The sequence below is a fragment of the Eschscholzia californica genome, unplaced genomic scaffold (assembly GCF_041429995.1).
Source record: "Eschscholzia californica isolate CP2 unplaced genomic scaffold, dmEscCali1.0.p SCAF_2, whole genome shotgun sequence".
NCBI lineage: Eukaryota > Viridiplantae > Streptophyta > Magnoliopsida > Ranunculales > Papaveraceae > Eschscholzia > Eschscholzia californica.
The window spans coordinates 54,767,196-54,789,047 of NW_028238309.1; the positions used below are offsets into that span (position 1 = coordinate 54,767,196).

At 35.7% G+C, this 21,852-nt stretch overlaps 3 protein-coding genes across 3 annotated transcripts in view; 1 reads left to right on the forward strand and 2 right to left on the reverse strand.

Moving 5' to 3' along the window:
* Positions 1-8,181, forward strand: part of LOC147559128 (uncharacterized) — a 97,808-nt gene extending 89,627 nt beyond the window's left edge. Inside the window, exons 2-3 of the mRNA XM_086660949.1 lie at positions 4,827-5,344; positions 5,470-8,181. Of these exons, the coding sequence (XP_086517075.1) occupies positions 7,069-7,914 (846 nt within the window). The 5' untranslated portion in view covers positions 4,827-5,344; positions 5,470-7,068 and the 3' untranslated portion in view covers positions 7,915-8,181. The remainder of the gene's footprint in view (positions 1-4,826; positions 5,345-5,469) is intronic.
* Positions 8,182-13,993: 5,812 nt separating this feature from the next.
* On the reverse strand, positions 13,994-16,517 carry LOC147559139 (uncharacterized). The gene is made up of 6 exons (XM_086657740.1): positions 16,340-16,517; positions 15,364-15,516; positions 14,901-14,984; positions 14,689-14,814; positions 14,472-14,549; positions 13,994-14,302 (listed from the first exon to the last, which is right to left on the reverse strand). The coding sequence occupies exons 1-6, from the start codon at positions 16,446-16,448 to the stop codon at positions 14,226-14,228; spliced, it is 627 nt and encodes a 208-aa protein (XP_086513866.1). The 5' UTR covers positions 16,449-16,517; the 3' UTR covers positions 13,994-14,225.
* A 2,687-nt stretch (positions 16,518-19,204) lies between these two features.
* LOC147559140 (uncharacterized) lies at positions 19,205-21,666 on the reverse strand. Its single transcript, XM_086657744.1, has 6 exons — positions 21,484-21,666; positions 21,063-21,218; positions 20,124-20,207; positions 19,915-20,040; positions 19,702-19,779; positions 19,205-19,511 (listed from the first exon to the last, which is right to left on the reverse strand). The coding sequence occupies exons 1-6, from the start codon at positions 21,590-21,592 to the stop codon at positions 19,435-19,437; spliced, it is 630 nt and encodes a 209-aa protein (XP_086513870.1). The 5' UTR covers positions 21,593-21,666; the 3' UTR covers positions 19,205-19,434.
* Between the last annotated feature and the right edge of the window lie 186 nt (positions 21,667-21,852).

The window sequence follows — 21,852 nt, forward strand, 5'->3', positions numbered from 1 at the left end:
ATCATGCATATTTTCAATTTTGGGGAGAGAGTTAGAGACTGTTGAGTGATATTGACATTTTCGGACATCACGAGGGCAAACAACACTCTACTAGGAAAGAGATGCAGAACCAAGTTGTTGATGAGCCAATATAGCTAAAACATCGTCTCTTTATAAAGAAAGCATTACAACAAATCATTACCCTCCTTGCTAATTAGTCTTTAGTTGTTTGTCGAAAAATTAAATATGATAATGGCGTTAAAATTTAACATGAATAGGTTCAATATTCAGTGTCATTTTTGGCCATTGAATAAAAATACATTACAGGACGTTGTTCCGATCTTTCTGAAAGGAATAGTCAATTTGGGATCTAAAACTTAATATCGATCTGGAGAACCAAGAAAGGGATGAATACACGTGCTCCTTACTAGCCAATAAGACGACAAGCCAATCAGCACATTCATGTCCAATTAATCTTGGGGTGAAATCAAAATGATTTTGGTAGTAAAACATTGTAAAGGCTGCTGCTATTGTGAACACTTCCAAATCGTACTAAACTAAAATGTTTGTTTCAACTTTGGTCCACCAACTTCAACATCAATGTCCTCTTAACAAAAAAAAAAAAAAACTTCAACATCAATGTGGGACTGAATACTGTTGACTGATCTAAGGAAAGTGAGAGGAGTAGAGTGCTATAGTACCCCATCTCTAAGACCACAATTTTGTTATCTTCCATCTTCAGTGGGTCTATCCTTCAATTCGGGTTTGGGAGGCCCACTCATTGTAGGAAGTTACAATGTCTATCCTGATTCCTGACTATCAAATATCAATTTCTCGGATACGTAGGATATGTAGGATATTTGAAATGTTTCTCTATGTCGGAGATACTAGTCCGGGACATTTGAAGAATCCGTTATTACAATGTTCACATACATCTAAAGGCATTTTAGTTTTATAGTCATCTGTAGATTTTTCATGTTTATTACTGTAAATTTGGGGAGTAAATATCTTTTGAATATGACGAATATTTGTCTAATAATGAAGATAATATCAATAATTAATGATAATAATAATAATAATAATTACAGTATCTACTAATGTTTGCTAAAATCGACTTTGATTAAAAATATGTAATAATATATGATCTCTGTTAATACTAATAAGAAGAAGTTTCTTAAAATCTATCTAACACACTTTGTGTCTATCTACTGAATATCTTCAAATGTACATTAGACGTCCACCGTCTTTTGGTGTAGTGGTTGGGCATCCCTCTTAAGTCCATGAAGTTTTGGGACCGAGTCTCGATGAAAGCAGTTTATCACCAAAATTTATCTCATGTAGTTTAGGTATGTAATTTAGGTGATAAATAAGTAGATTTAGGAATAGATGAACTTTCAAGTCCCCTAGAATGGTCCTAAGGGTCTTTATATGGCCTTTAGGACTCCAGATGTCTTACTATTACAGTTATAATGTTCATCCAAATTCATGATGACATATTATATTCATGATGTATCAATGTTATCCAAGTGTAATGACTCTTAGAGTCCAATATCAAAACAAAAATGTACATTAGACAATAGACATTCTCTATCAATATTGTAAAATTCATCCAAATCAACATATATTTCATCAATGATTGCAATTCATCGAAATTATCCCAATCCACCTCACCTCAAAAAAAAAAAAAAAAATGAATATCATTTAGAACTAGAGGTGGAGAAAATATTAGTATGACAACAAAATGACAATGAACTTGTTTGTGTGTTTAAGCAGATGGTTGTCAACTTCTAGGATGGCTATTTACTGATATCCTTTCAAATTCCAGGAGGCTTTATGTGTAGACTCCAAAAACGATATATAATATATCCAGGGCCTGTGTCTTCACAGTTCCCCCATGGCCCCCCAACTTGTAATTCCAACTAACATTGTTTTAACTTGTAACTCCAACTAACATTGTCAACCCTTCTTCTAACTTTCAACTTCTTACTCCCAACTAACAATCAAATACTATCAACTGACAAAAAGGAAACCTAATTTTTGCAATAAAATTTTATACAAAGAAATTGATAACCCATGAGAGTGAGAGAGAATGTTTTGGGATGGGGGTATGTGTCTGATGATGAATGATGAGGGCATGTCTGAAAACGTCATCATCTCTGTCCTCTTTTGATTTCACCTCCTTGGATCAATCTGCAACTTCTCATACTTGATTCCTCATCTAAAAGATTATTAGCTTTTCTCTCTTTCGAAATCTCTTTCACTTAAAATTTGTTTCCCATGTATAATGTATTGCTTGTCTAACGGATTCATTCGCAGGCTAAAATCGGCCGTTGGGGGGTAGGGGTGTGCGAGAGGCGCCAGCAGAGGGAGAGGCCCTACAACAGTTTTAGTAGCCTATAGACGCTCCCTTTCAAAAACTCTAACAAATGAATATTAATAATTCCTAACAAAAAATATTTAATTTTATCAAAAAAATAAAAGTAAATCGAGTATACACAGTTTTGAAGTAATAATTTTATACTCTATAATATGAAATCGTGGTAGGCGGTGGTTGGACCACTAAAGAAGTTGCCATAGACACCTGATGAAAAGAGGGTTAAACCCAACTGCTCAGTCGACCTGTTGTATACATCTCGACAAACACATACTTATTTTTACTGAAAGCATTCTCATGCATCTGCATTTGTTAAGCTCAACGGATTTTTGGACCAATAAACCATACCCTTTAAAGTTGAAAACGATTCACCAATGCGCAATTTTGAAGGCATTCTTCCGAGGGGTTGTCGTGTCGGCTGAAGACAAATTTTAGAGGAGAATATAAGAAAAAAGGGTGCCAAAACACCCTTTAAATTACCTTTAGCCATTAACCTAGTATGATATTTAGCACAAAATGTGGGGACCTATCTTATATCATTAAAGAGTTGCTTTAGAGCTGTCCTAATGTATATATAATTATTGACATTCAAAAGGATTGAGCCTCTTTCCACCAAAATCTCAAATTTATGAGCCAATGCTCCAATTTATTAATTTTGTTTACAATCTTTTCATGGTAGACAAAAAGATGTGAAACTAATTAATATGCACGCGGTAATGTCAGCTGAGGATTGGTTAGTGAACCCAACCCAGACTTGTTACATTATCTTCACTATCATTAAACATGCCTTCTCAAAGAGAGAGAGATACCTCCAAAGTTTCAAAATGAGAAAAAAAAAACCATCCCACACAAAAACAGATGATTCCCTTAGTAGGATGATGGAGAAGATTTTAGTTAGAAATGAGATAATTTTTTACTACCTTAGAATATACCCGATTGGATAGTTTATGCAGAGGCGGCCCTGCCCCAAAGTGACCACTGGCCCAGACTCAAAGTTATCAAAGCGGTTGTTTTGGGTCCAACGTAGTTGAGGGCTTCAACATTCGAATTTTGTATAATATTTTCAAAATAATAATTATATTTCAAAAAGAATTATAACATGACTTAAGTTGTAACTTAATGGATTAGACCACGGAGTTGTGTAAGAGGTAGGGTGGGAATCGGTCCGGACGGGCAGAAAAATGACACTAATTCAACCGGTCCGGGCGGAACAGACACAAGTCCTAAGTGTCCACTCGGACATCCTGACAAAACGGATGTACGTTCAGATTTTTCTCCAACAAAGTTCCCGTCTGTGACAGTTTTGATAGTCAGGCAAACCTGGTATCGGTCGGTCGGGCACCGGTCACTAATAAACAAATAAAAAAAATCGAAATTAGAACTGTTTAGTAGCTAAATACTGAAGGAGTTGAAGGAGATGTCCTTCGACCAAGATGGCAATGCGAGCAATATGTCGGATAGGACAATTGATGTGGAAGATCATCAAGTCCGATTGATTTAGGGATCGTAGAGTTGTAGCTAGAGACCAACTACGATCGTCGAATTACGAAGTAATTCGCGGCTAACTTCGATCGGATCCTACAACGGGTTACACATAAGAGTGACAAATTGATCTAGGATATGACTAATGGGAGTGAGATATAATCATGGGAGTGTCCCATAAACATATCTCATAGGCCTAAAAAGGAATTAGGCAAAGATAGTACAAAAAGGCCAAAAACAGGGTTTTTGGGCCTAGGCCGATTCGGGCACTTTTAGGGCTCGGATTGGGCTGATTTTTGGAGGGACGTTTCCTTATGTTATGAACATTAAATCTGCCAATTTTGGCTGGGTTTGGACGTCATCTCCTTAGGGAATTGAGAAAATACCAATAGTTGCTATTTTCGACTATTTCCCTAAATCTTATTCTAAAGGGTGTTTTAGGAAACCTAAAAGGAGGTGGATTCTTATTAGGGTTCTATATAAACACTCTTAGGGCAGAGAATAAGGTGTGGAATTTCTCTCTAAGCTTTCTTACTCTACCACATCAAGTAGAGAAGAGAAAGTGAGCTAATTCCCATTACTATCAATCTAGTCAAAGAAGAAGGTGTTCTTCTTTCCAACCACCATTGGTGTGCTAGCTATACAACAAGGTGGGAGATCAAATTGATTGCTCGTGTCCCAAGTAGAGGAGCTACACTTGAAGCTCTTGGTCTTCTTCAATCAATTCAACTAGTTCGAGGGAAAAGCGATTAAGGTAATCTACTATCTCCATTAGATTAATTACTAGTTTTGCATGTGATCCTGGGAATACTAGTGTAGACATTAGATGTCATATTTCCGCTATAAACACTAGTAGAAGGGTGTAAATCCCTACAGTGGCGTCAGAGCCTCTTGCCATTAACTAGTTTTTGCTAAGAATCGAACTAATTCATATGCTTAATAGTTTGAAAATTGAGTTTATAAAAGTATTTTAAAAGATGTTTTTTAAAAGTATTTTAAACTCATAATTTGATGGGATTCAATAAATTTTCAAATTGAGAATCAAATTGATGATTAAAAGTGTTTTAAAAGACTCAATTTCATTGAATTTCAAACTAATCCATGCTTGATTATGTTGATAGTTATATTTAAAAAGGTTTTAAACATAAAATTTGATTAATTATGAATTGGATTCAAAGATTTTTCAAATTGATTTCAAAATTGTTCTTTGAAAAATTTCAAAAACCTAGATTTTGATCCAAAATTGGTTTGATTAAGAGTTGTTTTTTAAATTTTGGAAACTTTTGAAAAACAAAGATTTGAAATTTTAGAAGTGTTCTAAAAAGAGTAGTTTTGAGTTTGGGAAACTCTCAAAACAAATTTGGAAAAATTTAAAAAGTTTCTAAATGTTTTGAAAATTTTTAGAAGTGTTCTAAAAGGAATTTCAAAAATTTAAGAAAAGTTTTAAAATTGGAAAATAGCAACTTAAAGTTGTATAAGAAAAAAAAAAATTTCTTTTTGGAAACTAGGGTTTTGAAAAACCCTAGTGTCCGGCCAGGAAGCTCCTGGATGCGTCCTCTGGACGCGTCCAGAGCAGCTGCTGAGACGCGTCTTGAAGACGCGTCCAGAGCAGCTACTAAGGACGCGTCTTGAAGACGCGTCCAGGTCGCGTCTAAGACGCGACCAGCAGCTACGAAGGAGCTTCCTGGACGCGTCTAGGACGCGTCCAGAGCACTCGACCAGACGCGTCTGGGAGGTTCTGTGTGTCTCGGACTAGTCCGAGACACCTAGTGCTGGTCCGGTCCAGCACCAGACACGTCTAGGACGCGTCTGGTACATGGACTAGCGTCCTGGCTCCGGCCAGGACGAGACCAGGCCTTGATAGGCCTCGGCCAGGACATGCCGGCCCTATGGGCCGTGCTATGTCCGGACCTTGTCCGAACCCTTTTGTGGGCTTGGGCCGGGACTTGTCTAGGACTTGTCCCGGGCTTTTTCGAGGCTTTTCGGACCACGAAAAGGGACCATCATTCGAATGGGAGTTTTTGCCAAAATTTTTTTCCGATTCCAACCAAATAATTCCAAAATCAATCCGGGCCATCCAATAGCCCAAAACGGATTTCTCTTTAAATTGATTTATGAAATCATTAAGAATCGAACCAATATTTTTTCCGAAATTGACCCGGGCTTTCTCGAGCCCAAAACGGAGTTTTTCTTAAAGATGATTTTAGAAATCATAAAAGATAAAACCGGAAAGCACCACTAGTAGAATTCTTCGAATTTAGACTTAAGGTCCGTAATGTGACATGTGATGTCAACAAAAGTATCTCCCAAGATAATCATGCATATATAATTCTTAGCCTTGATATATTATATGATTGCATGTGATGTGAATGCGGGAAACTAGTATGGCCATAGATTTATTTCTTTATTCTTGTTTTAAGCACGGATGGGTGCATGCTTTGTAATTAATTTTAATTTCAAGTTTATACGATCTGCGAATCGTTAGAGTCTTGTAATTAGAGTTTAGGGTCTATGAGTCCATTGAAGAAACTCGAGGATGAAATCCAAAGGCGAGTGGGAGAAATCAATGGAGGTTCAAAGATGGCGATCCAAGACGAACCAAAAGGCGAAACAAGAAGAAAACCAAGGGAGATTAGATCTTCTAGGTTAGGGGCCATACTAGGATCCATGTCTGCTTAATTTACTTTCTCGCGCGCATTTACTTACTTATTTACGCTTTATGTCGTGGATGTTAGTTAGGCTAAATAGTTCACTATAACAAACGCCAGACTAGCGTAAAAGTCCCCAAAAGTAATCTTGAGTAATCGCCTATCCAGATTAAGACACTCGTTGCGCCCTTGTTCGAGGAAGGTGGGTCGGCCTTCGCAGAGTACCTCCTCTACCTTGGGACAATGCGGGTAGGCCTATAGAAGAGGCCTACACGTCTAAATGGTTCTACTCAACGAGATCAGCAAGAGAGTCTTGGATACTCGAGGCAAAAGGATAGATTAGTCATTCATTAATGAAATCTATCAACCAAGAGTCATAAGGTATGATCAGTGAAGTAGTTCACTCACCCGGAACGACGGAGTCAAAGGGTAGGGCCTTCGTCCGCTTTACTTCGAAGAACTGGGGTCTTGGAATCACTTATTCAATCGGGGACGATTTTTATTGAATAATGTGGGAAAACTAATGTTTTTCAAAAACGATAACGAGTTTTAAAACTTTGCCATTTCTTTTATGTAGTTTTAAAGATGACAAAAGATATTTTCAACTTCCGCTCACTTCTCGACAAGGAGAAGCTGAATGAGCACAACTTCCTTGACTGGAAAAGGAACCTAGGAATAGTTCTCAGGATGGAAGGAAAGCAACATGTACTAGAAACTCCAATTCCTGTATTGGATGATAATTCGACTAAAGAAGAGATAGATGAAGAAAGGAGTGTGCGGAAAAAGGCAGAGCCCGTAACTTGCTTAATGCTAGCAACCATGGAACCGACTCTGCAAGAGCAGTTCATAGACATGGATGCTTACTCCATGATGCGACAACTTCGGGAAATGTTCCAGAAACAGTCGAGATTGGAGAGGTTTGAAACCTCTAAAGCAATTATGGACATGCGCCTTGAAAAGGGAAAACCAGTTGGGCCTCATGTTCGCCAAATGATCAGGCTCATAGGCAAGCTGGCTAAACTAGGTTTCCCTTATAGCCAACAAACGGCTACCGACACTATCCTTCACTCCCTCCATAGTGGTTTTAATCAGTTTAAGATGAACTACAACATGAATGGATGGGATAAAACGTTGGAGGAACTTCATTCTATGCTTCTAACAGCCGAAAAGGACGTCGCTATAGTGGAGACTAAGAAGGACGTTCTTATGGTACAAAAGGACAAAGGGTTCAAGAAAGGTGGAAAACAGAAGAAGAAAACCGCGTCAAAAGGTAAAAGCAAACGAATTGCCAAACCTAAAGACAAAGGTCCTCCTCCTGACACCAAATGTTTCTACTGTGATGGCAAGGGCCACTGGAAAAGAAACTGCCCTAAGTTCTTGGAGGACAAAAAGAATGGAACAGTAGCTTCCAATTCAGGTATAAACAGTTAACTTATCAAATACTGTAAAATTCCCAAATTATGGTATGTAATACCTAAAATTGCCCTTTCATTGTGAATGTACAGGCGCAGCTGGGAACTGAGTATTTGGCTAAGGAAGACAAGATCCAAGAGGGAGCAGAAGCCTCAACTGCTAAGGATGCTGAAAGGGATCGAAGTCTACTTTAGGCACTATTCTAGATTAATCGTTTTTCTAGTTTTTTAACATCATCTCTGTACTAAGTATTATGGAGAATCAATAAAGAATTTTATTTCTAAATTGAGATGTTAATAAGTGCTAAGTTTAACAAACTATACCAAAAGATTCTAAACTTGGTCAAAAACCTATAAGATAGGTTCATCCCAATCGAAAGGGATGAGGACAACAAGTCCACTATAACCAAAACATGAATCAAACTGACAAGAAAGAAAGCCTTGAGTCAAAAACAGAGATTGATCTTCAAACGTACTTCTAACCTATCCATATTTGGAGTGTCCAAAAGGATTAAGATGAAGAACACGAATCAAACTCTATCCTCCAAAATCCATTTAGTCTAGACATAGCTTCTCACAAAATTACCAAAATTCCGTCTAACAGCTAAGCTTGTAAAAGCATTACAAAACTAGCTAATATCTGACGCAATTTCTTTAAAAGAAATTTGGGCTTCTTCCATAACTAATCAAGAGAACAAAGTGTTTGTTGCTCATGATAGTATTCTTCTAATAATTAGCACACCTAGTAGTCTGGGAGAAAACACTAATTATTAAAAGAATAAGTGGGAGAAAAGTACAAGTCGATTTAATTCGATCATGAGAAAAATCATGGAGGGTCATGAAGAACAATCATGAAACTTGTACAAGTCGATTAAATTCGACCAAGAGCAACAAACTGCGACTCCTTGGAAAAGGAAAGGTTAAAGATATGATCTAATAAACCCACCGTACAAAAGCGAATGTCATTCGCCGGAGAACTCTCAAAACAAGTGAAAGTGTCTCTAAAGGAATATCTCAAAGTAGTTGAGAAAATTCCAAATTGTTGTTCAAAAGCCCTAAAAGGTCAAATCTCAAAGACACAGAAAATAAAGGTTATTTCTGAAGAGATAAAAGACCTGCGCAGAAACGGAAACTGACTCTAGATTTTGGCTAGAAGCCAAAATCATCGTGGAATCCATATCTCGTCAAGACATGAAGCTTGATAATTTAAGTCAACAAAAGACCTAAATTGGTTTTCCAAAATAGAAAACTGAGTAGGATGGGAACATTCGTGTTTCCCGAAACGAGACAAGAAGAATAAAGATTCTTCCAATCAAGTTATGTCCACAAGCATGCTTCAGAAATCTATCGATGGATTAAAAGCACGCAAGAGTTAGAATCTTCGATTCAAAAGGCAATCAGAGAAATTTGATTCCTGGAGAATGAAGAAAATCTTGAATCACGAGTTTCAAGAAGGTAAGTGGGAGTAAACAAACCTTCCGGGTCCGTATGCAGAGTACATACAAAAGATTGAGTACGACATAAGGTGTTGTATAACAGTAACGAACTGACTCAATAAAGGACCACACACAAAAGGATAAAATGCCATTTTGGGCATCTGAAGATCTATAAGCATAGATCAAAAGGATGATAGGATTAGAGAGACTCAGTACGCTGAGATGCTTGAGATCCGAAACAGAAAATCTAAGACTCGGAAAGTCTAAAAGAATTTCGACCCAAAAACTCATGACAGAGGGCGTTGCAAAACTCGGAGTCTAAAAGACACCGATGAGCTAGCACGCATGAGAGAGACATTTATGTTCGAAAACATAAAGTCAATCATGTTGGACATGATTAGCATTTAAACATCCGAATTCGGATTGGAAAACCGAAACACTACTTAGTACATCCTAGAAGGCTAAAGGATGAAGTAGTACAAAGTTGAACATGTCATCGTAGCAAACTTCCAGACATGGAAGGAAAGTAGGCTAAAAGTGTTTTAAGCCAGGAACTGTTGCAAATACTACACAAAGAATTAAAGGCCTTAACTCTAGTAAAGATTACTAGATATTATCAAGGTTGAAGATAGTAATCTTCAAATTAATTGATAATAAGCAAAGTTTAAAACCGACTACCACGGTGGTCAAACTAAACTGTCACCTTAGACATAGTATGAGATTCATACACAGTCTAAGGCATGAGGTATAATTTTAAACCTCGACAAGTAAAACTGAGTGGGTAAAAGGAGTTTTACGGAAGAGGCTCAGATTTACAACTCTCGTTATCAGAAATAATAAGAATTATTTCACCAGTCGTCTAAACTTGGTTTAGTGTTTAAACGACAGTCCATCGATAATAAAACGTTCCGAATAGGTTTGTCAGATACGTGATCCGATGAATGAAACCCTATTAAGTGAACTTGGAATAATTATTATCAAAAATCCCTGGTCCAGGTCATTGCATGGACAACAATGACTCACGAAGACTAGCACGGGAGTCGATGGGATAGCGCAGTTTCATGGGCTATATGAATAGTATATTCTATTCGACTACGTGAGTGTGTAAAAGGTTTATACACTGGATAACCCTCAAATGAGAAGTACATCACTCGTGATGAACGTCAATACTTCTCATAAAGACAATTGGAGAGATTCCTCAAAACATGAGTGCTCCACTCATCTTATGTAAGGAATGCCCGACTTTGGTTCCGTTAAACGCCGCGCCGTAAAAAGAGGTTATAAAGGCGGATACTGGGAAGGACAGGATAGACATGAAGTTAAGTGGGAGCGCAAGAATGGATCGTGTCACCCTAATCACATTAGGTACAAAGTGTCTCAAGGCCACTTGATGAGTAGCAACTGAAAATGCGTGGCCGCGCTCAAACGGATTAAAAGTTAATCGTTTGTCTTTTACAGTTGTACTCGGATATCAAGAAAGTCTGAATGACGTGACGTATCAGATGGGATACTAAATTGACACGGGAATCGAGGCATTGCACTTGTTCTAAGTCCAAGTGGGAGTCTGAAGGAGTTGAAGGAGATGTCCTTCGACCAAGATGGCAATGCGAGCAATATGTCGGATAGGACAATTGATGTGGAAGATCATCAAGTCCGATTGATTTAGGGATCGTAGAGTTGTAGCTAGAGACCAACTACGATCGTCGAATTACGAAGTAATTCGCGGCTAACTTCGATCGGATCCTACAACGGGTTACACATAAGAGTGACAAATTGATCTAGGATATGACTAGTGGGAGTGAGATATAATCATGGGAGTGTCCCATAAACATATCTCATAGGCCTAAAAAGGAATTAGGCAAAGATAGTACAAAAAGGCCAAAAACAGGGTTTTTGGGCCTAGGCCGATTCGGGCACTTTTAGGGATCGGATTGGGCTGATTTTTGGAGGGACGTTTCCTTATGTTATGAACATTAAATATGCCAATTTTGGCTGGGTTTGGACGTCATCTCCTTAGGGAATTGAGAAAATACCAATAGTTGCTATTTTCGACTATTTCCCTAAATCTTATTCTAAAGGGTGTTTTAGGAAACCTAAAAGGAGGTGGATTCTTATTAGGGTTCTATATAAACACTCTTAGGGCAGAGAATAAGGTGTGGAATTTCTCTCTAAGCTTTCTTACTCTACCACATCAAGTAGAGAAGAGAAAGTGAGCTAATTCCCATTACTATCAATCTAGTCAAAGAAGAAGGTGTTCTTCTTTCCAACCACCATTGGTGTGATAGCTATACAACAAGGTGGGAGATCAAATTGATTGCTCGTGTCCCAAGTAGAGGAGCTACAATTGAAGCTCTTGGTTCTTCTTCAATCAATTCAACTAGTTCGAGGGAAAAGCGATTAAGGTAATCTACTATCTCCATTAGATTAATTACTAGTTTTGCATGTGATCCTGGGAATACTAGTGTAGACATTAGATGTCATATTTCCGCTATAAACACTAGTAGAAGGGTGTAAATCCCTACAAATACAACTTTCTAAACTCTCACTTTACAATTCCGAGAAGTACATGAATACAAAATTAAAAGATAATCATTGAGATTCTCATGGATTATGATCGATTATATTCTTCTTCTTGTGGATTACGGTCGGTGTATTGTGATTTCTACGGTTATTTATGAGATATTGAAAATTTGGAGGAGAGAATGGCTAGAGAAGTAGAGAGGCGAAGGTGTGAATAAAAAAGTGATTTATAGAGTTATATATTTTTACTCTTGAAATCTAATGGTCGTAGCTAACCCTACATATGTAAAGGCTTAAAATCAAACATATAGGCGGGCGGGTGTAACGGGTAGGATAAAACGGGCGGGTATGGACGGATCCGGTCAGGCGGACTATATAAGCGGACGAACTTGGTCGGATCACCGGGTAATGACCTATGCCCGCGTCCGTCTGCTTAAGCTCTTTCCGTCAGGCGGGTACGAACTTGTTCGGCCATCGGACGGTCACAGACTCTTCGGACTCGGACGGTCGTGGGCGGGTTCCGGGCCAAAATCCCACCCTTAGTAAGAGGTCAGGGGTTTGATTCCTTATCTAAGCATCATTAGATTCCTCTTCTAAACATTATTAGAAAAAGTATTTATTTTTCAAATTTGCACTATGTTAGGGCCTAAATTTTAATTTCGCTTGGGGCCTCCAAAATGTTTGGGTTGGCCCTGAGTTTATGATAGGTGAACCATGCATTGTCTCAAAGATTTAATTTCTTGTTGGTCTTGGTAAAATTAATTTTAGACAAACTTTTCGTCTAAATTCAAGAGCTCGACAAGACGAATCCAACGATCCGTCTTGATCCTGATTTAGACAACGTTTGGTTGCCCAAATTAGCAAAAAACATATCCACTTTCTATATTTTTTTTCATCTTCACCACTATCGTTTCGACTACAATTTGGAAAGTATGTCCTCTATCTCTCTCTCTCTCTCTCTCTCCTCCTCTTCTCTTTGTCTTTCTCTCACAACACTGGTAAAAATAAGAATTTCCTCTCCTTGGAACCCTTTCGCCCGTGAAAGAGATCAAATATTTAGAGGATTGTAGTCGAAACGAGGAGAAGAACAACTAAAAGCAATCCTCTAAATATTTGGACTTGAATTTTTTTTCTTACATTCGTGTTCCGCCACAAATATTTGGGGTGACGGGTGCCTTTAAAGGCGCCATTCCTTTTTAACCATGCGTGCCTTTACTCTTGGCACTTCTCATAGATCTCAGATTGAGCCATTCGAGACACACGGACCGGGCAGTCCGAGGGTACCCAATCTGCATTGTTCAAGCCCAACATATATTAAGCCCAGTCCGAAGTGGAGCCTATGGAAGGATTAGAAGCTCCCAAATCAAAACTTACTGGTTTTTCTGGGACCCGTACGTACCTAAGAAGGAGACTGTTGCCTATAATAAGATGACCTTAGATGATTGATCAAAGACTCTGGCCTACAAGACTCTCCCTACTCATACCACAAGTGAGAAATTACATAGACCCCCTGATTTGGCTACAGGGACACCGTTGGCCATTTAGGTTAGGGTCAAAGGACCTTCTGATACGTCTGAGGTGCCTATAAAGTTGCACCTACTTTGTCCTAGACTAGAATTTGGTTTAATGGTCAAGATTAACTGGGCCTACCTTCTACTCAAACGGCTTATTTTAACAGACCCGAATTTCCAACTTAAAGTCCTAAACCATCTAGATGCTTGTGGTGTGAGAAGTAAAGTTTAGCAAATATAAGGGTGGTTATAGAATTTCCATTCCTATAAACAACAATTATTTGATCATTACTCATTTTCGTAAGAGAAAGGAGTGAGTTATGATAGTAGTTGTGAAGCTAATGTTTTTCTGCCTAAATGATTAGGGTGTTCAATCCCTTGTTATAGAACTCATGCTCTATGAAAATATTAGATCTGCTAGAAATGCAACATAAATACGAGTGAGTTGCGTATCTTTCTTTTATCTAATCGTGTACTTGTTTATATTTTAGTTTTGTAGTTGTAAAATCAAATAACTATTTATATCGAGTAATTATGGCTCATTGGCTCCTAACAAACCAAAAAAAAAAGATCCTTCAACAAAAAAAAAAACCAAAAGATTCAAATAAACATAAATAATTGGAAATGTATGTAATAATGAAACTAATAATAGAGTTTATATTGCAACAAACAAACATCAAACTCGTCTAGATATGACAACTAAATCAATAAACTGCAAAATTTCTACATAATTATACAATAAATGAAGGCATCACCAATCATCTTATTCTAACTAGCTATCGGCTGATAAAAAGTAATATGTATCTTATTAGCTTAATCTAAAATATGGGTAGTATAAGGATTTCGATATCGAAACATCTATCCTAATTTTGTGAAATCATCACTACCGTGACTGTCATTATTGTAAACCAGAGAAAGCTTCCTGCTATACTCGAGCTTGCTACACCACACACAGAAAAGCAAAACATGAGAATTAGATGAAGCAAAAAAGAAAATGGAATTTCGCAACAATTAAAAAATATAGTTTCACAAATATATTATATATTATATATTTTTTACTTTTTTGTTGAACATTATATATTATAATATGATAAATATATCTTAATTACCATGACTACTACTGTTACTATTTTTTGATGAATTACTTGATGTGATCCCAAGGCTTGAGCAGTCATTTCCAATTACACCTGGATAATTTGAAAAATAAAATTGCCTTGTTAACTTTCTCCTCCAGAATTAAGAGTAATAGCTACTAAAGATTTTTATAAAAATTAAAGAGAAAATAGACAAATATTTTAGATAAATCATAGGAAGTGGATTTCTTACATTGATTGTAACAAGGGAATTGGAGAATGTTAAGAAGATTATTGAAGCCTTTATTACATTCACAGTTATACCCATTTTTAGTTGATTTCGAACAAGATCCCTCGCCACAATATGCGTAAGAGCAAGCTATAAGAAGGAAATAAGAAAATTATAATACAAAATTTGTAAGTAAGTAAATATGAAGAAACTTGATGGTAGATGGAGTTACTTACGATCGAATAAAGATTCGTTCATGGGTGGCTTATTGATATTCGTAAGAGGTGGTGGTGCAGCCGTACAAGAATAGTCAAGTGTGCCTGTCGAAAAGCAGTAGAAGTTCAATATAAGTACAGAGATCGCGTTAGACAAACATATACACTCATCTCTCCATCTCTTAATTTTGATGTAAATTTTAGTCAATAATCATTTGGATAAATAAAATTAAACGGTTGTAGTCCAATTTAATGACTAATGTTAAATTTAACAATTGTACGACCTGAGTAGGTGATCATATTTAATAGGAATTCATAAAACATGATTACTATATATGATTTACTTTTTTTTTAAATCAGATCAAGATTCCATACTTTGACCTTATGATGATTGCTAATGTCTGTCTTCTGAAAATTTATAAGATCAACAAACGGCGACTTATAATGAGACGATAAATAACCAAACTGGAATTATATTACTCACAGTTGGGAATAACACAAGGGAGAAATTTATGATCTTCATTATCGAACCGAGAACGCTTCCATCCAGCTTCACATTCGCATATATAACGAAAATCATAAGCTGTCGAAACTTTACAATTTCCTTTCCCACATTTTACTCCCTCGCATACTTTGTCTATACAAGCCATTCACAAAAAACACATCTATTAATATTACAAATAAAGTGGTGGATTTAATTGTAGTTTCAATTGTGTAATAATTGTAAATTTCTTTTCGTACCAAGATTTATTAAAACCAAAAGTCCAAAAGCTCAATTTAAAGGCAGTGTTTTAATTTTGTTAAATCAGATTTTTCAAAGTGTTTGTATTTGTTTGACTCGTCTAAATAGATGATTTTTGTGTAATCTAAGTAAGACGAGTCAGATTTAAACAACGGAAAAGAAACAAACACCACCTTAATGTCTCAAGACCATAAATTAAACATAAATATGAAATACTAGTAAATAAAAGAAGAAATTAATATATGGTGTGTTTGGTTGCAGGATTCCTAAGTAGGATTCCTATCAAAAGTGGGATTTGGTAGGAATCATGAATCCTTGGTTTGTTTGGCTACCAAGAATCCTAGGACTCTTGAATCCTAAGGATTCCTAATTCCAAAATTTGTATTGGACCAAAATCCCACCCTACCCCCTAGGATTTGCTAGGATTTTGGATTAATGAAGCTAAATTTCAAACTTAAAATCAACAAAAAAATATTTCCTTCTACAAAATCATTATTTTTTTTTCAAAATCATTATTTCTTTCAAAAATCATATTTTTTCTAAAGACGTTTAAAAATACTCAAATAATAATAAATCATAAGATTCTTAGTTGCCAAACAAGCCAAAAAATATTACTTGGATTCATGAATCCGTGGAATCATGAATCCCAAGGACTCATGAATCCACGGATTCATGATTCCGTCATCCAAACACACCGATAGTGATTTTTATGAAGTACCCAAGAATGGAGATACAAGAGGGGAGAGGTTATCAGAATCAGCTGGTATGGGTTGCACAACAAGAAAGATTAGTGAGAGAATTGCAATATAATTGACTATAGCTGCCATTTTCTAGTGAGAGAAAAAGAAATATAAAAGATGATGCAAGTGAGAAGAGAAAGAAGGTGTGGAGGGAAAATGAGTTGAGGATTCAGTTAAATAGAGGTGGATGAAGGTAAGGTTCATTTAATAGGAAGTTACAACAATATATAAAAAAAAAAAAAAAAAAAACATAGACCTAGTCATACAAATAAATATTTACTTTTGTTTTAACGTTAAAGACGCGTATTTCTTGCCTAGTCAGGCTTTATTATTACAAGACTGCGTATACACCATTCAGCACGACATAGATACATCAACACTCGATTGCCTAGTCAGATATAGATTTATTATTACAAGACTCTGTGTATAAACCATTCAACACGACATATATACATCACAATGGATTTAATTGGGTCCACTAGATAGTAGTGGAGGGCTAGCTATTCAAAGAAAACTTATCAGAAGGTTAGATGGGGTCATGGGGAGACTTCAGTTGTCTGGTTCCTAGCATCAACTTCATATCCTTTTCCTTGGGATGACTTTTATGCCAAAATGCTTTCACAATCTTATACTCTACAAGTTTGATAATAATTTTTTTTGGAAATCAAACTTCATATAACGGCCAAAAGGCTAATGAGAATTACAACATGAAGTTTAAAATAACAAAGACATAACCAAACGAGCCAACAAGCCAAGATATGCCCACTTGGGTTGCCTCTGGAACTACCTGGTCTAACTGGTGGGCTACTTCTGGTACAACCACCACTCGCCATTTAAGGGTAGTTATATAGTCGATGCTTCGTTCACCTTCTTCTTCGATGATCAAAACACTCGACCCTGGAGAAAATGAAAGTAACAAAAGGTCCTAAAGACCAACATAACAGGCCCTAAAGACCAACAAAGAGACATAACCTTTATTATAGTAAATATGTAGAGAACTAGTAACTCTTTCTTCTTCCTTGCTCCCCAACACGCACTTAATCCATCTTTGATTCCATAATACCACCATATAAATGAACCAGTAATTACCTTGTAATCAAGAACAAATCTTTCCAGTATTTAATTCATTTTCAAATCTGGTATAAACCCTAATGGAACAAGTTCATCTCTTCATTTCTTCCATTCGACAAACATTATTGATGTCTTTTCTACATCCATTGATCTTGCTATCAAGAACCTCATCATTGTTTCATCACTATAATCCTGAGTTGAAATTTCTTGATTTTCTATTCTGCCAAAATAATGGTGAAGAACACGTCAGCACATCTATAATTGAAATAAAGAAAACAAAAGAGAGAAGAAAGATGGGAGAGAAATAGAAAAGAGAGGATCCTAGAGACTACACATGGAGGAAATACTAAATAAAACAAAAGAGAAAGGGGATCCGGCGAAGGGAGAACCCTTCGCCGGAGGAGCAAACACAGATCTGGAGAAGTTTGATAATAATTAATCAGGTATATTGGTATTCCATTACTTTTTTGTATTTTTATTTATGGCTATAGTCAATGGGATTAATACCTTCATAAGGTCAGATCAGTACCGTCACATAGAGCAACTACAGTAACCAATCTATGATATTTAGACTAATGATTTTGTCCATGTATGAGATCGAGATCAAGCAACCCTCTCTGAATACCTAAATTTTTTGACATATAAATATATATATATTTTTTTAGAAGACGAATACGATCTACGTACGTCGTGATATTTGGCATTTGATACATTATAGATGTGATAAGTTCGATAACTGGCCACTCAAACATTAACAACACCAGGCCTATAGCCCAACAAAGACAATGGCCTGAAGCCCAACAACTTTATTAATACCTACATAATCCCAATTCAAATAACCAAAGATTCCACCTTTTCTGGGATTCGAACTTGTGACCTCCAAGGATTTCTGGAGTTTATGCTATCACCTTGGAACCACTTGGACTACCAACTGTTGACTTGATATATAAATACAGAGTTTAAGAACTTCGGGAGACGAGGTGGGACAAGATTTTCTGATTTAATTTTGCACCTTGTAATGGCCCTCCCTACAAGACTCCTTCATCAAAGTCTCATCAAAGGCTGTAGCCTACAAGACTCTCCCAACTCATACCACAAGTGAGAAATTACATAGACCCCCTGATTTGGCTGTAGGCACAACGTTGGCATTTTGGGTTAGGGTCAAAGGCCCTTCGGATACGTCTGAGGTGCCTATAAGGTTACACCTACTTTGTCCAAGAGGTGGGTTAGGTTCAACGGTCAATATTAACTGGGCCTAACTTCTACTCAAACTGCTTAATTTAAACTGACCCGAGTTTTCAACCTAAACCCTCTAGATGCTAAAGTTGTGGTGTGAGAAGGGGGTGAAGTTTAGTAAATATAATGGTGGCTATAGAATTTCCATTCCTATAAACAACAACTATTTGATCATTACTCATTTTGGTAAGGGAAAGGAGTGAGTTATGATAGTAGTTTTTTTTTTCGAAAGAGTTATGATAGTAGTTTTTTTTTCGAAAGAGTTATGATAGTAGTTGTGGAGTAACATACATGCTTTTCTGCCAATTAGGGTGTTCACTACCATGTTATAGAACCCGTGCTTCATAGAAATATCACGCCAGCTAGAGTTGCAACATAAATTTAAGTTTGAATTGCGTATCTTTCTTTTATCTACTCGTGTACTTGTTTATATTTTAATTTTGTAGATGTAAAATCGAATAACAAATTTACATCGTCTAATTGTGCTCCCAACAAATCACAACATTCAAATAAACATAAATAATTAGAAATGCATGTAATAATAAAACAAATAATATAGTTTATATCACGATAAACAAACATCAAACTCGTCTAGATATGACAACTAAATCAATAAACTGCCAAATTTCTACATAAAAATACAATAAATGAAGACATCATCAATCGTTTTATTCTTACTAGCTATCGGCTGATAGAAAGTAATATGTAACCTATAGCTAAATGTAAATATGGGTAGTATAAGGATTTCGATATCGAAACATCTATCCTAATTTTGTGAAATCATCGCTACCGTGATTGTCATTAATGTAAACCAGACAAAGCTTCCTGGTATACTCGAGCTTGCTACACCACACACAGAAAAGTAGAACATGAGAATTAGATGAAGCAAAACAAATCGAATTTAGAAACAGAATTTAAAAAAAATTCACAAATATGTATACATATATATATATATATATATATATATATATATATATATATATATATATATATATATATATATATTGTATCATTATAAATAGATCTTTATTACCATGACTACTGCTGTTACTATTTTTTGATGAATTACTTGATGTGATCCCAAGGCTTGAGCAGTCATTTCCAATTACACCTAGATAATTTAAACAAGAAAATTACCAATGTCATAGGAAGTGACTAAAGAGTAAGAGTGACTAAAGATTTTTATAAAAATTAAAGAGAAAATAGACAAATATTTTAGATAAATCATAGGAAGTGGGTTTCTTACATTGATTGTAACAAGGGAATTGGGTAATGTTAAGAAGATTATTGAAGCCTTGTTTACATTCACAGTTATACCCATTTTTAGTTGATCTCGAACAAGATCCCTCGCCACAATATGCATAATAGCAAGCTATAAGAAGGAAATAAGAACATTATAATACAAAATACTTAAGTAAATTATAAAGAAAATTGATGGTAGATGAAGTTAATTACGATCGTAGAAAGATTTGTTCATAGGTGGCTCTTTGATACTCGTAACAGGTGGTGGTGCAGCCGTACAAGAATAGTCAAGTGTGCCTGTCCAAAAGCAGTAGAAGTTCAATATAAGTAAAGAGAAACGCTAGATGAACGTATACACTAATCTCCCTGCCTCTTAATTTTGTTGTAAATTTTAGTCAATAATCATTTGAATAGATAAAATTTAACGACCAATGTCAAATTTAACAATTGTCCGACTTGAAATGTGTATGTAGTATCATCTAATGTAATATTTGGTATAGGTTTCAAAATTTAATGATGCAATGATTCTAAATTAATCAAAGCTATAAATTCCATGTTTGAATTCGAATGACAAAATCATAAAGGTACAAAAGAAAATAATGAATTAGGTGAAGAGTTTTTATTTGTTCCAACTTTTAAAAAATGTCACATCCTTTTAAAGGAGGAAGTAAACAAATTTTAGAAAAACAACCCGTCTAAATTGACTATGTAGCACTCATATATTGATTTTTTTTCGAAATAAACGATTAATTAATTGACAATTTGCTAGTTCAAATTATTGTTCGTATTTAATAGGAATTCATTTAACATGATTATGTTACAAGATTTACTATTTCTAAAATCAAATCAAGATTTCATACTTTCACCTTAGGATGATTGCTAATGTTTTTCTTGTGAAAATTTAGATAGATCTTTAACAATTGCTTCTATAAATTATAAGAAGGTGTTTTCAAAGTTATACATAAATCCATCAACTCAAATTATGCTTTTAAAATAGACTTTTAATATGAATAGAAGAAAAGTTAGTGTTTTGAAATATAATATAAAAGTACCACACTTAACATTAAATGAATATCTAAATATACAAATAAATCAAACCAAAGATGACTTATAATGAGACGATAAATAACAAAATTTAATTATATTACTCACAGTTGGGGATAACACAAGGGAGAAATTTAAGATCTTCTTCATTATCAGACCGAGAATGCTTCCATCCATCATCACATTCGCATATATAACCAAAATCAGAAGCTGTCGAAACTTTACAAGTTCCTTTCCCACATTTTACTTCCTCGCATACTTTGTCTACACAAGCCATTCACACATGCACCTTTATTAATATTACAAATAAAGTAGTGTTTGTATTAGTTAAGTTAGATTTCGAAGTGTTTGTGTATTTGTCTGACTCATCTGAGTGGATAATTTTGGTGTAATCTAAGTAAGATGAGTCAGATTTAGACTACAGAAAGAAACAAACACCACCTTAATGTCTCAAGACCATAAATTAAACATAAATATGAAATACTAGTAAACAAAAGAAGAAATTAATATAGTGATTTTTAGGAAGTACCCAAGAATGGAGATAGAAGAGGGGAGAGCTTATCAGAATCAGCTAATATGGGTTGCACAACAAGGAAGATTAGTGTGAGAATTGCAATATATTTGACTATGACTGCCATTTTCTATAGAGAGAAAAAGAAATATAAAAGATGATGCAAGTGAGAAGAGAAAGAAGGTGAGGAGGGAAGATGAGTTGAGGATTCAGTTAAATAGAAGGTGGATAAAGGTAAGGTTCATTTAATAGGAAGTTACAACAATATATATAAAAATAAAATAAAGAAAACATAGACCTAGTCATACAAATAAATATTTACTTTTGTTTTACATTAAAGACGTGTACTTCTTCGGCTAGTGAGATATTTATTAGGGATATTTTGCA